At 37.4% G+C, this 15,517-nt stretch overlaps 1 protein-coding gene across 2 annotated transcripts in view; it reads right to left on the bottom strand.

Annotated features, from left to right (window-relative positions):
• Positions 1–15,517, bottom strand: part of LOC115232631 (probable ATP-dependent RNA helicase DHX58) — a 146,381-nt gene that overhangs the window by 61,728 nt on the left and 69,136 nt on the right. For both annotated transcript variants that reach the window (XM_029802626.2, XM_036514355.1), the window contains 2 exons: positions 9,665–9,784; positions 1,874–2,266 (listed from right to left, as the gene is read on the bottom strand). In XM_029802626.2, the coding sequence (XP_029658486.1) occupies positions 1,874–2,266; positions 9,665–9,784 (513 nt within the window). The remainder of the gene's footprint in view (positions 1–1,873; positions 2,267–9,664; positions 9,785–15,517) is intronic.

The raw sequence follows: 15,517 nt of genomic DNA, 5'->3' as shown, positions 1-15,517 counted from the left end.
ATATATATACTTATAAATAGCATATAAATAATTTCAATACAAGATGGATTGAACACGCTTTATTACAAATCACTACAACTGTTTAAACACACCATTGTTATTAGTTGTTAATTGCTGAATGTTACATAAATTATATGTACTTTTGTATTAATGATTCAACAGTAGCTGCACACACATTCTTGGGTGAGGAGAGTTAAAGTACTGCTGTATCATCTTATTTTTTCCATGTTTTATACCCACACCAAATACTAATTTTAGAATTCCTCTGACAGAGAGGTACAAGAAATTACCAAGCGATATAAATGAGACAGAATACAACAAAAACAAATTACAGGAGTTAAAAAATAAAGAATCTTCGATGTTTAACCTCAGACTTGTTTAGAATTTGGCTGATTAATTTCAATATATGGGGATCAGCTATAAGGCACATGTACTGTTCCCATTCTGAGAAACTGAATATGTATATCCACATATTCAGCCCATAAATATAATATACACTTGTAAAACTGGTGTGATGGGTTTGATCACTTCATGTCAATAAACAGAGATTGATAAAATAAGTACCAAACTGAAATAAATACTGGTGCCAATATAAAACCTTTGAAGGTGCTGTCTCAGTATGAATGCAAACAATGACTAAAACTTTAAAAAAATATATATTATATGTATTGTGTGCATGCATCTGTATGTATGCATGTGTGTGTGTGTGTGTCTGTGCGTGCGCACGCATGCACATGCCTTCAGAGAATGGGGGTTTAATAATGTTGTCTCCTTCAAAATCATAAAGAACACTGCACATATCAAGAAAACAATATTCTATCTGGCCCTTTCCTATCTTGAACAACACAAAATTATAACCCTCAAAGTTGCTACAAATACTAGGCTCAGTGATCACTAATCTTTCAGATCTATAATACACCAAAAACTATATCCCCAAAGACTAACCTTTCCATTCAAGAAGAGAAATGGTTTCACTAGGATGCTACAAGATTTCAATATATCAAATTGCACTGAACTGACAACCCAAAGCTATAGCAAAAGACATTTGCCTAAAATTCAATGTAGAGACATCAAATCTAAAACTATATAGTTATAAAGAATTTGTATTCATACAGACATGTTTGCACTTTTTTTCCTACTACTACAGCTCTGCCCCTCTAGGCAGACTACCTCTACTCAAACCTATCTTACACACCCTTCACTCTTTTTCTCCATTTCCTCCATCTAGGTATCACCCTCCCCACACTATAAAATTTTCCCAAATCTTTCTCCAATAACATTAATCTTGTGAAATCTCCTCTCCACTGACATTTTTCTTGTTTTAGCTGAATGTCAATTTCATCAATCTCATTAGTTTTGGAGGGAGCTACAAAGGTCAAGGGTACCGCTCCATCCTTCTGACTGACATCATATATATATATATGGGTTTTATAGCATCATCATCATCATCATTTAATTTCTTCCTTCCATGCTAGCATGGGTAGGACACTAGGGGCAACTATACTTATTGCAAACTCTGGTCATTCACTTCATAAAATAATTTTTTTCACAAACAATATTTAACTACATTCAACTATTTTAAGTGTATAAATCATTTAAGAAATTTTAAGAAATTATTTTATGTACTATATATATGCTACTGAAAGTGTATAAAAATTTCTTCATAAAGAAATTCTCATATCAAATCATAAAAGAAAGCATTAAAATAAAAAGAAAAAAAAAAGAAAAGTTGTGAAGATGATATATTTATAGACACAAGAAAACCTGTATGAAAGAAAGAAAAATAGGCAAATCTTAAACTGGATTAATCCTTCATTCAAGCAAATTTATCAAAGATTATTAAATTTTGTATATGCACTCTTTGCATTTTTACCATGATTGGTGTCCAAATTGGTATCAGAATCAATGTCAGCTTCGGTATCCGAATTGCAATTGTAGTCAGGTTCCAGCTCTTTAACTAAATCTCTCTGCTTATTTTTACAAAGTATTTCAAAGAAATCCTTATGCCACATATCTTTTTTAGAAGGAATTATTTCCAAGAGAAATTGGGCAGCAGTTATATCTCCTTTGCTTTCACGTTTCGCAACAACATCATCTTTGTCTCTTTTATTAATAACTTTAGCAGCTAAGAGCTTATCCAAAATTTCTAAAGTCTTTATTTTTTCAGTCAGCATTTTATAATGTGCATCTATTAATTGTTTATATCCATTGTTAATTACATCATGACATTTTCTACCATCAATCTTCAAACAAAGTTGTTCATAACCTGAAAGTAGCAAGGGAAGTCATGTCTCAGTGAAATAACCAATCAGATATTCCTGTCAATATATGTTTACTGGTATACAAATGGTATCACAAATAATACTAAATTACAATTCAATTTGTTCTAAAAATTTAATTTCATTTTCAAATTGAATACATGACCTTTTTTTTCATATAGCATCTTACAGATACTGCACTTACCATCTATCAAATTTAAAAAAAGGAGAAAAGATTAAATGTAAAAATGTTAATTTATACTATCATATTATCATCCTATTATATTTTAGAGTTGTATTTGCCTTACAAATAACTTTATCCAAGGCCATGTATAGTAACAGAAGAAATTACATTGTAGAAGAGCTATTTAGCCATTTAAGAACAACCTATAGGTCTAGTTTGCTCTTTTGACCACAGTCAGCATTAGTCACTTTTAAATTCAATCATTCTGTTTTTCCCTCTTCATCTACATTGTAAATTTATAATATATATTTCATTATTACCAGTCCTATTTTTTTTTTAACACATGCAGTGGAATTCCAAGTAACCTGACTGCAAAAGTACAAAAGAAACAGTTTATGTTAGTTCTTCAATAGCTAAAATAGATTTTCCACAGTGTAATCGTTGTTCGATTGTAAACTATACTTATCATAAAGGAAACTTGTTTCAAAGAGTAGTCTTTCCAGACTCTGTACCATCATATTTCATTACATCAAAGCATACTAACAGGCCAGTGATTTATTAATTCAAACTAAGACTGGAAAATTGGGACGTACTAATATTGGAATAAAAAGTGAAATAATTTTAACCTATAAAGAGGAAAATAAGTCTTAACATTTCAAGCAATTGTCTTCTTTCAGAGTGTAAAGGGTGCAAATATGCAAATATTAATCATAATAATACTAAAACTTTAGATGTTTGTTTGTTCCCAATATATCTCAGAAATAGTATATTTTATCTTAATTTCTTTTACATATATATTTTCATACTTACTTTATGCAGTGTAGTATGAGGTTTCATGATATTTGGACCTCTATTTATTAATGAAAACGATTAAACACAATCTTTATTTGTTATTTCTTCATGAAAAAACATGGCTTCTTTGACATCAACACATATACACACATACAGAATACAGACATATAATGAATGTCATGGCTTGTGAATCAACACAAACATGCTTTCTACACACAATCTTCACACTCTATCACTCCCTAAGAAAAAAAAACATTGACTTTTTGACGTACACACACTCTCACATAGAGAAACATCTTTTTAGTGGAGATTACTTATCATCTCATCATTTCAGGTTTTATTCTATTTCATTCATTTGACATTTGTAATCTCTTTGTTGCTCTCTATAAAAGCTTATTGCTCACTCTGTGGATTTGTCAGTGTATGGGCATGTGCCTAAGGAATTTCATTAAGGCAATGGAGTGATTTAAAAAAGGTATGCAAAATATTTATTTAAATAGCTTACTTTTCTGTTACTAAATGCTTTTGCATACACATGCGCAAACTCACTTAATATGGGGTGGGGCTAAAGATTTAAAGGTGTCTCCTTTGTTTTTAAGTGCATAGTGCAAAAAAAAAAGCAGACAAAATTGGTTCAGATGGTGGGAAAGAGGCAAATCATAAGTTTCCAAAATTTTTTATCATTAAAAAGCTCTAATAATAATAATAATAATAATAATAAATCCTTTTATTGGCCACAAGGGCTGACAAAAATTAATTATAACAAAAAAGGGACAAAACAGGAAATGATAATTATAGCAGCGATGCCAATAATGATAACGACAATATTAATAATAATGGTAACGCCTGCGTTGATATCGATACTAGAAATGACAGTAATAATAGCAGCAACATTACGATCGATTCACCTAATATCACCCGAGTCACTACCAGAACTACCTCATCTCTCCCTCCAATTAACCACTGAGGAACCAATAACTGCAACTGCAGATCCCGGACAGATTGCTCGCTGCAAGCCCAATGCAGAAAATTCAATGTCATATACCAATGCACTGTTCACAACATGGCAAATAATTCTGTAGCTACTACTTTGATTCTAACACCAATTTTAAACAAAGGTATTATGCACATTTGAACTTGTTTAAATATAAAGAGAATAGTAATTCCACATTACTAGCCAGCCACATACACCATCTAATTAAAAGAAAAATACATTATAAACTTTCCTGGGCTATAATAGACTCAAGTACCCCATATCAGAGTCAACACTCTAGTTGCAGACTTTGTTTAAAAGAAGCTCTCAAAATTCTAACCCTCAACTTACCATAATTGCTTAAATAAATATGAGTCCTTCAATATGTGAAAGCACAAATTCTTCTGCACTTTTAAATTCTTTCATAAATATAAATGTAAGCTCGCCTCCCTACAAACAGTACCCACATACATACCCCTATGATCATTAACGCATACCCCTTCTATATCTCTATAACTCTTATTTCTATCTTGTCTTATCTCATCACACTATAAGATAAATGTTAATTCTTTCATTTATCCTCAATTTATTTTAAACCTTAACCCCCAAAATCCCCTAATATAAACCCCTAGCTTGTAAATAATTTAATATTCAACTAGCCTTTCCTTTCTTGACCACCTACACACACACAGCCCCATTGTTAAAAAGTAATTCTATAGCCACTGACCTTAGCTGGGACAGACACTAGCAATTACTACCAAACGTCCTCCCCAACAATTTTAGACTTTGAAACTGCCAGACATCTACTACTCTCTTTAAATTCCTTTCATTTCGCTATACTTTTTTAATCTATTTTTTTACCCTATCTTCCTCTACTTCCTCATTCTCACTCTTATCTTTTCAGCTACCCCATACATAATTCTTACACAACATACACATATATACATTACTTTATCATATAACCAATCCTTAAAATTCCCCCTACCTCACTCTATTCACCCTTCTTGCTATTTCTTTTCTTTTCTATACTTTTACCAATTACCAGCCACCTCTGCTAACATTCTGTTATTGAACATTGATATGTTTGTATCTTTTTCTTGGGACGTCTATTATATAAGGACTTCAACCCACACGGATATATGCAGGATTATACCTAAGGACTCATGTGTGGTTTCTTCGCAAAGTTGAACAATGAACTTTTATGCCTCTTTCTTATTCTCTCTTTCCATCTCCTTATTCTTTAACTCCTTCCTCTATGTTATCATCTTATTGATATATACCATTCTCATTTTCCATATTTTTTCCCCCAACTTGTCTCTGATGACGGAATATCCCATACTCGAGGATATCCTAGAATCAGCTGTAAGATGTTGAATTTATTCCTGTAATAATATTGTATATGACTTGAGATGTTTGCCTTGCCTTAATGTTTGACATCCTGTTTAACAATTACTAGCAGAATTGCCCGGCGTTGCTCGGGGCTGAATTGCTTGAAAGTACTGTTAATGATTGCACTGAATTATGATGATTATTCAGGCAAATATTGATATAAGTTTACGGTGGGAGATAAGGACTTAACGATCAAACGTGTGCCATTGCATTGTTTTGGGGGAACCAAATTTCTGATGAGCATTATAGGGGCACCAACTTTAAGTTTGAGAAAGTGTGGTGGTAGTCCGGGGTGCTCAAAGGAATTGAGTACCTCTATTGGATAGTTGATGACGTCCTCTGAGTCAGGAGTTGTATCGATAGACTGATATACATAGACTTCCCCAGGAATGAGTTTTAGCATTTCATCATTAATATGGTGAACAGTTTTATTCCTCGGGGCCAGTATAGCCTTTTGGCCAATCCAATCCATATTCTGATAATTAGCTTGTAGATCTGGGAACACTGCATCTCTGAGATCAGAAGGCGTCTTAACAATGTTACAAATGGAATCAATGGCAATATTACCATTTTCATCCCCTGGTATTTTGCCTTCGCCAAGTGCAAGGAGGGTGTGAGGAAATGCTGCTGATGTGATATTACGTTGCATATGAGCACGCATATTGGTGTGAAGTTTGAGAGTTACTTCCCTTTATTTAAAAAAATATGCATTAAAATGGAAAAAAATGATGGTAAATTATTTGTAAAATCATCAACTCATCGTAGACGCGCGCTAATACCCAGAAGGGCTCGATATGAATCACGACTATAAGATACCCAGTTTTGGTTAAACTGCATCGCAAAATGTGGGAGTAGTTAGGAATCTAAATCGGAGTAGACAGACACACAACCTTTCTTTTATATATAAATATTTTCGTCCTAAAAAACTTAGTATGGATTGAATGGTTACCTCTATGGAAATATATACACGCACATTATACATACATGTGTGTATAGATGAATATATAAATACATTTAAATATCTATATACACTTTTGGGCGATCTTTCTGTTTCTTAGAGATAACTTTATCCCGTCCGATTCGCTCCAAAATTTACAGGGACATGTAGAATGAGGTGATGATGCTCGTGGGCTAGCTTAGAAATCCTTATCTTAAAAGGTGTGGTTGCTAGGGGCCATCTTCCTCACTCACCCTATTTCCTCCAGTACCCTGTCACTCCTCTTCATTTGACAAGCCACTATGGTTATTTAATGTAAAGTCTTCCTCAAATCACTCTCTCGCTATTTACTCTCTTCCAAGAACATTTTCACTCACTCTTATCTCTTAGCTTCCCATACATTTTACTCATGTATCTATCAGCGTCATAGACAGAAACAAATATTACATCGCCATCGCATTCTATTGTCTACCTGTCAACACACACACAGTGAATTACTTTCCCTTTATTTGTTGCACACTGTGTGTGTGCGTGTGCTGTATCCCACACTAAGAAAAGCATTTGACTCATACACCACAATGTGAGTTTTCTCTAAATTTTGCTTAATTGGGGTTGAAATTTTAAAAAGTGGACCTGGCAAGACCCGATGCATTCTACTCTTAAAAATGCTAGGTAAATTGTAATTGAAGAAATCCTATATTGTAGATTTCTATAAGAGACAAAGGGAGGCAGATAAAATCTGCCTTTTATAATAAGAGATATACCCACTGCATTGGAAATCTGCAATGGTTCCATAACTACCATTTCGGCCATAATCTTGGATCCCTAGTAATCTGTTACAGCACTTACCTAGCATACCTAATCGTTTAGATCACCTGTGAACTAAACCCCCATACTTTGTATATATATATAATATATATATATATAAGCATGACCTTCAAACATTGGCCCCTCCAAGGCAATGACTAGTGACTGGGACCTCTGGAAATATGCTGTGCTTGAGAAGACTCAGCAAGAGCAAGTGAGACCATAACCTTGTGGCCTATGCCAGGGGTGTAACCAGTCCACTTATGCGTGCCTTTCCTTCACTGGACACTAAACTCTGCTTGTGAAGACTTGTTGAGGCAAGTGAAATCGAAAACAAATTCGATGACTGGCATCCATGCTAGTGGAGCGCTAAGAGTACCATATGAGTGAGAATGTGGCCAGAGCAACAAACTGGCCTCCGTGTCGATGGCACGTTAAGAACACCATTCGAGCGTGATCATTACCTGCGTTGCCTTACTAGCACTTGTGCTGGTGGCACGTGAAAAAACATTTGAGCGAAGTCGTTGCCAGTGCCGGTGGACTGGCTCCTGTGCAAGTTGCACATAAAAAGCACAATTTGAGCATGGCCATTGCCAGTACTGCCAGAATGGCCCTCGTGCTGGTGGCACATAAAAGCACCCACTACACTCTCGGAGTGATTGGCGTTAGGAAGGGCATCAAGCTGTAGAAACTCTGCCAGATCAGATTGGTGCCTGGCGCAGCCATCTGGTTCGCCAGACCTCAGTCAAATCGTCCAACCCATGCTAGCATGGAAAGCGGATGTTAAACGATGATAAGGATGATGGTGATGATGATGATACATACAAGGGGCTTCTTTCAGTTTCCATCAACCAAATCTACACACAAGGTTATGGTTAGCCTGGGGCTATCACAGAAGACAGTGGCACAAAATGCCATGCTGTAGCCATTATAGTCATTTTTTTAATGTGCTGGGAATTTTGATTTTGTTGTTGTTTTTTTAGGGTTTTTTTAAAACTATATAAATTGGAAAATACTCTCTTTTTTTACTTGTTTCAGTCATTTGACTGTGGCCATGCTGGAGCACCGCCTTTAGTTGAGCAAATCGACCCCAGGACTTATTCTTTGTAAGCCTAGTCTCTTTTGACGATCCGCTAGGTTACGGGGACGTAAACACACCAGCATCGGTTGTCAAGCGATGTTGGGGAGACAAACACAGACACATAAGCATATACACACACTTACATATATATATATATTTATATATATATATATATACATATGTACGACAGGCTTCTAACAGTTTCCGTCTACCAAATCCACTCACAAGGCTTTGGTCGGCCCGAGGCTATAGTAGAAGACACTTGCCCAAGGTGCCGTGCAGTGGGACTGAACCCAGAACCATGTGGTTTGTAAGCAAGCTACTTACCACACTGCCACTCCTATGCCTATTTAGATTTCTCAATTAAAAAGACACTGAGGTACACAAGATTAAGAATCACTGCACTATATGAAGATCAAGCGATATTCTTATAATCCAATAAATTTTAAGATTAATTAATCATTAGTTATCACAAGCTAATCATTGAATTGTAATTCCTGTTTCAGCTCACATTTTCTCTAATGACATTTGAATTCGAAATCGAACCAAGTTCGAAGACTGGCACCTATGCCAACCTCCCTTCATTGGACACTAAACTCAGCTTGTGAAGACCTGTTGGGGCAAGTGAAATCAAAATTGAACCAAATTCGATGACTGACACCCGTGCCAGTGGAGCACTAACAGCTCCATCCAAGTAGGATCACTGCCAGAGCAGCTGTCTGGCTTCCATGCCAGTGGCACGTAAAAAGCACCATTTGAGCGTGATTGTTACCTGCGTCGCCTTACTGGCATGTGAACAAAACATTCGAGCGAGGTCGTTGCCAGTGCTGCTGGACTGATTCCTATGCACGTGGCACGTAAAAAACACCATTTTGAGCATGGCCATTGCCAGTACTACCAGACTGGCCCTCGTGCTGGTGGCACATAAAAGCACCCACTACACTCTCGGAGTGATTGGCGTTAGGAAGGGCATCAAGCTGTAGAAACTCTGCCAGATCAGATTGGAGCCTGGCGCAGCCATCTGGTTCGCCAGTCCTCAGTCAAATCGTCGAACCCATACTGGCATGGAAAGCGGACGTTAAATGATGATGATGATGACATCAACCTGCAGAAATGTAAAGTGAACATTATCTTCATCGGCTTCAACAGCACAGAAGGTCCAGCTAAGTATTTAGCCACTTTCTTAAACTAAAATAAAACTGATAAAGAAAACAAAAATAAAAATTATAATAAATTACTTTACCAGCATCAAAAAGAGCTTGATATAAAGTTTGAGATTTTCCTTGATACGAACTATGCTCATACATATCCATAACCTTTTCAATGTCACTTCTGTTGAATTCAATGTTGTTTGAAGGTAGATCTGTAATAAGATAAGATATGATAAAATAATATCAATAATAACTGTTTCTAGCATAGACACAGAGTCAGAAATTTGAGGGATAGGGTTCAATTTACTTAACAACACTTTATATTACTGATCCCCACAAAAGGATGAAAAGAAAGATAAAGAGCTAGAAGAAATTTTATAAGATATTTTATTGACTGCTCTAACAATTCCACCAATTCACCCATCAAAATAATAATGACAATAATTTTTTCTACTATAACCACAAGGCCTGAAATGTGTGGGGAGAAGGATAGCTGACTGCATCAACCCCTGTATACATATACATATATATATATATATATATATGGACATGTTGGACGGCATGTCGGGGGCTTCCATGGCGTTCATGGAGGCTACGGTTTTGGCTCTCGTAATGAGGAGGGAACCAGGTTGCTGGAGTTCTGCGATGCAAATGACCTTATGGTCTGCAATACCAACTTCAGGAAACCCACCTCTCACCTAGTCACCTACCGTTCTGGCAGACACACTAGCCAGATTGACTACAACCTTGCCAGAAAAAGGGAAAGAGGGCTGCTTATAAATGCCAAAACCTTTCCAGGCGAAGAAAGTACTCCTCAACATAGATTAGTAATTAGCGACTTCAGGATCAGAGCTAAATGGTTGCCCAGAAGAAGACCAGCTTGGAGGAGAAGGGTCTGGAAGCTTAAAGATCCTGCAAATGGACAGAGATTTAGAGACATACTACTCGAAGCCTTTGACGAAATAGAAGGGGATATAGCTTCACTTAATGTGGAAGACAACTGGAGATTTCTACGGGACAATCTGCTGACAGCCACTGACCAGATCTGTGGATGGAGCAAAGTACCATCTTGACCCAGAGTAACGTGGTGGTGGAACACTGTGGTTGACAGGGCTATTAGACAAAAGAGACAAGTTTGGAAGGACTGGAAGAACGGTGGTAGCAGGGAATTGTATCAGACAGCCAGAAGGGAAGCTAGGAGACAGGTTTATTTAGCCAGAGGGGAAGCGGATAAGAAAAAATTTGCCAATGTTCTGAGCCGTGAGGATGAAAGACTTGAGGTATTTCGTGTTGCAAGACAGTGTGTGAGAGAGAATCGTGATGTGGTAGGAGAGAAATGTGTCCGCATGGATGATGGTTCACTTGCGCTAAATGAGGATGCAAAGAGAGAGTTAAAGCAATTAGAAGCATGAAGACAGGGAAAGCCCCAGGCCCATCAGGAATTACTGCAGAGATGCTCAAAATATCTGGCAGTGTCGGCTATAACCTAGTCACCCGTATAGTCAACCAGGTGATACACGAAGGAGTCATACCCAATGACTGGTGTAGCAGCATACTAGTCAACTGCTACAAAGGTAAAGGTGACGCCCTAGATACAAATAATTACAGACGTATCAAGCTGTTGGATCAGGTAATGAAGTTTACGGAGAGGGTCATAGCCCAACTAATTAGAGAGAGAGTTAGTTTAGATGAGATGCAGTTTGGGTTCGTGCCAGGGAAAAGTACCACTGATGCTATATTCCTGGTAAGGCAGCTGCAGGAGAAATACCTAGCCAAAGATAAGACCCTGAACCTGGCTTTCGTTGACATGGAGAAAGCCTTTCACAGGGTCCCCCGATCCCTTATCTGGTGGTCAATGAGGAAACTAGGGATAGATGAATGGCTGGTGAGGGCTGTGCAAGCCATGTACAGAGATGCCGTAAGTAAGGTTAGGGTTGGCAACATGTACACAGAAGAATTCAAAGTAGAGGTTGGGGTCCACCAGGGTTCAGTACTCAGCCCCCTCCTATTTATCATAGTCCTCAAGGCAATTACGGAGGAATTCAAGACAGATTGCCCCTGAAAGCTCCTCTATGCTGATGACCTTGCTCTAATTGCTGAGTCACTATCAGAACTGGAGGAGAAGTTCCAGGTGTGGAAGGAGGGTTTAGAATCGAGGGGCCTTAGAGTCAACCTAGCTAAAACCAAAGTACTAATAAGTAGGAAGGTAGACAATCCACAAATGTCTTCAGGAAGATGGCCCTGCTCGATCTGTAGAAAAGGTGTAGGTAGAAACTCTATAAGATGCACCAAGTGTAAGCTATGGACACATAAGAGGTGCAGCAATGTCAAAGGTAGGCTAACTGGGAAGATAGTTTTTGTATGTGGCAGATGCTCGGGAGCATTAACCTCCGAAAATCTTCAGAAAACAACTTCTGTCACTTTCCAGGGGGAAAAAATAGAAGTAGTTGATAGCTTCCGTTATCTAGGTGACCAAGTCAGTAGTGGGGGTGGGTGCATTGAAAGTGTAACTGCTAGAATAAGAATAGCCTGGGCAAAGTTTAGGGAGCTCTTACCTCTGCTGGTGACTAAAGGCCTCTCGCTCAGAGTAAAAGGCAGACTGTATGATGCATGTGTACGAACAGCCATGCTACATGGCAGTGAAACATGGGCCGTGACTGCTAAGGACATGCGTAAGCTCGCGAGAAATGAAGCCAGTATGCTCCGATGGATGTGTAATGTTAGTGTACATACTCGACAGAGCGTTAGTACCCTGAGAGAAACGTTGTACCTAAGAAGCATCAGGTATGGTCATGTGGCGAGAATGGATGAAGATAGGTGTGTGAAAAAGTGCCAATCCCTAGCAGTTGAGGGAACCCGTAGAAGGGGTAGACCCAGGAAAACCTGGGACAAGGTGGTAAAGCACGACCTTCGAACTTTAGGCCTCACTGAGGAAATGACCAGCGACCGAGACCTTTGGAAATATGCTGTACATGAGAAAACCAGGCAGGACAAGTGAACCCAACCCACTTATGCATGCCTTTCCTCCCTTGGACACAAAGACCTGTTGAGGCAAGCGAAGTCGATATCGAACCTCATCCGACGACAGGCACCCATGCCAACCCCCTTTGCTTGCAAAGACATGTTGGGGCAAGTGAAATCGAAATCGGAATCGAAATTGAACTGGCACTCGGCAGATGCCAGGACCCCTGGACTGGTGGTACGTAAAAAGCACTATCCGAATCGTGGCCGATGCCAGCGCCACCTCGACTGGCTTCCGTGCCGGTGGCACGTAAAATGCACCAATCCAACCGTGGCCATTGCCAGCCTCGCCTGGCACCTGTGCGGGTGGCACGTAAAAAGCACCCACTACACTCACGGAGTGGTTGGCGTTAGCAAGGGCATCCAGCTGTAGAAACATTGCCAGATAAGACTGGAGCCTGGTGCAGCCTTCTGGCTTCCCAGATCCCCGGTCGAACCGTCCAACCCATGCTAGCATGGAGAACGGACGTTAATGATATATATATATATATATATGAAAAAAACAAGTCAAGATAGAAAATGCTAGAATAATTTTATAAAGAACATTTCAGAACCGGTTTCAGTCATTTGAGACCTTTTCAACTGTAACTATTAAATAATTAAATTTAGAAAAATTAAAAGAAAAGTTTTTTTTAAAGAATATTTGCATAGTGTTCAAATACAAGTGGCATTTTCCTTGTTTCTGCCTTTCTCTGTCTTCTTGTTTACTCTTGGTAGGGAAGGAGGAGGAGGTGGTGGAAGGAGGAGGGGGAAAAGGGGAGGAAGAATTTGGGATTGCCTTGATTGTCATGGGTCAGTGGTGGCTAGCAGTTCCTGAAAATATCTCTATAATAAGCTGTACCAGATGAAGGACCAAATTAGTTAAGTAAACTGTATTACACACACACACAAATCTACACATATGATTTGGTTTTTGAAAATACAACATTGAACAAAGGATATTCTAATATTTGAATGAAACCATTTCACTTTAATCTGTGGAATCAGTTGCTCCTGTATGATAAAACTTAATATTTAACTGTCAATCAGTGAGATATTAGACTAATTCAATTGAAGATCAGACAACAGACTAGTGGTTGTCAGTTTGTATTCTGTCATCTGTAACTTTTTCTCTTTTTCAAGTATGGACCTTATGAAATTTTGTTCATCATACATTAAAGGACAATGTTTCAATTTATAATTTAACAAATATAGTGTAGCATTTAGTGTGTGTGTGTGTGTATATATATATATATATATATATATATATATATAGTGGTATAAATATCAACACAATTATTTCTTCCTCTTTTTTTCTTCTCTTCTGCAAACTCACAGACACCCACACACACACACACACACACCTCCACAAAACAATAATAAAAAGAATTTTTCTTCTCTAAAAACCAAAAACCTTTTGACCATTCCTCCTTAAACACACACACTCTCTCACAATGATAAAAAGGAAATATAATTTATGGTCTACCTTCCCTCCCCTGCCTTCCTTTTCTTCTTCTTTTCTAACACTTCCTCCAGATATAAAAACACTAACACACACACACACACCACACACACACACACATGCTCTCTCTCACTTTCTCCCCATTCACCACCCTCTTATACTGTCTTATGTCTCTGCCCACCACTACACACTCAATAACACTATAAAATGGTGAAAACCTAAATTCTTTTCCCCAAAATCTTAGACACCCCTTGGAGTAAACATCCTGACCAGCTAACCAGCAAAACCATTTTTTTCTTCTTCCCTCTCTCCCTTCCCCTCTTTTTCTTTAACACCCCCCTTCAAATACAAAAACACACACACGAACACACACACATACATGCTCTCTCTCTCACTTTCTCCCCATTCATCACCTTCTTGTACTGTCTTATGTCCCTCCCCACCACTACACACTCAATAACACTATAAAATGGTCAAAACTTTTTTCACAGGAACTAGAGCAGCAGAAAGCTCTAATATATGATCTAAGTTATATGATGTATAAAAACATATTATATACAAATAAATATCTGTAAATATAAAACCATCTGAATTTCTGAGCACCTCATTTCCTCTAATATAAAATACCTCTACATGATCTTCAAACTTTCCAATACATATATATATTTTGTTACTTTATATATATATATATATATATATTTACTCAGCCCCTCAATCTCTCTAAATATATAGACGCAAACATTATAAGTACAGTCGCAATTAGTTTAGTTTACATTCTTTAAAAATCTTTCGGCTTCTGTATCAGCTCCGTCACATCTCTCTAAAATTATTCAATTTTAGATAGACATATATTTATTTGTTACTTTATATATATATATATATATATATATATTATATATTTACTCAGCCCCTCAATCTCTCTAAATATATAGACGCAAACATTATAAGTACAGTCGCAATTAGAAGAAAACGTTTGTAGCTACGGTCAGGTATATATATTTATAATTTACATCCTGTTAATAATCTTTCATTTTCTATTTCAGCTTTCCTGTTAATAATCTTTCATTTTCTTAATCTTTCATTTTCTATTTCAGCTTCGTAACCTCTTCTCTTTCTTTTCTTTCTCTCTGTCTCTTCACTTCTCTCTATCACACCATCTTTCTTCTTTCAGCCGTTCAATCTTTCCTTGTCTCTTCACTTCTCCACTTCTCTCCATCACACCATCTTTCCTCTCTCAGCCTCTCAATTTTTCTAAATATATAGTGGCGAACTTTCTTCTCTTACTCTCTTCTTATCTTCTCTCAGCTCTAAATCTCTCTAAATACATAAACACTTTCTTTCTCTATTTCTTCTCTACCCTCTATCACGCTATTAAATTTCAAATATAATTAGATAGATAAATAAATAAAATATCCAAAATGTCCAGAACCTGGAGAAGTAACGAATTGGCGTTGTTTCTGAGAGCCTGGCAATGCGCCGACGG

This window comes from Octopus sinensis, linkage group LG2 (genome assembly GCF_006345805.1).
Source record: "Octopus sinensis linkage group LG2, ASM634580v1, whole genome shotgun sequence".
NCBI lineage: Eukaryota > Metazoa > Mollusca > Cephalopoda > Octopoda > Octopodidae > Octopus > Octopus sinensis.
Note: the sequence above shows the minus strand (reverse complement) of the source record. Positions and strands in the feature narration are given on the sequence as shown.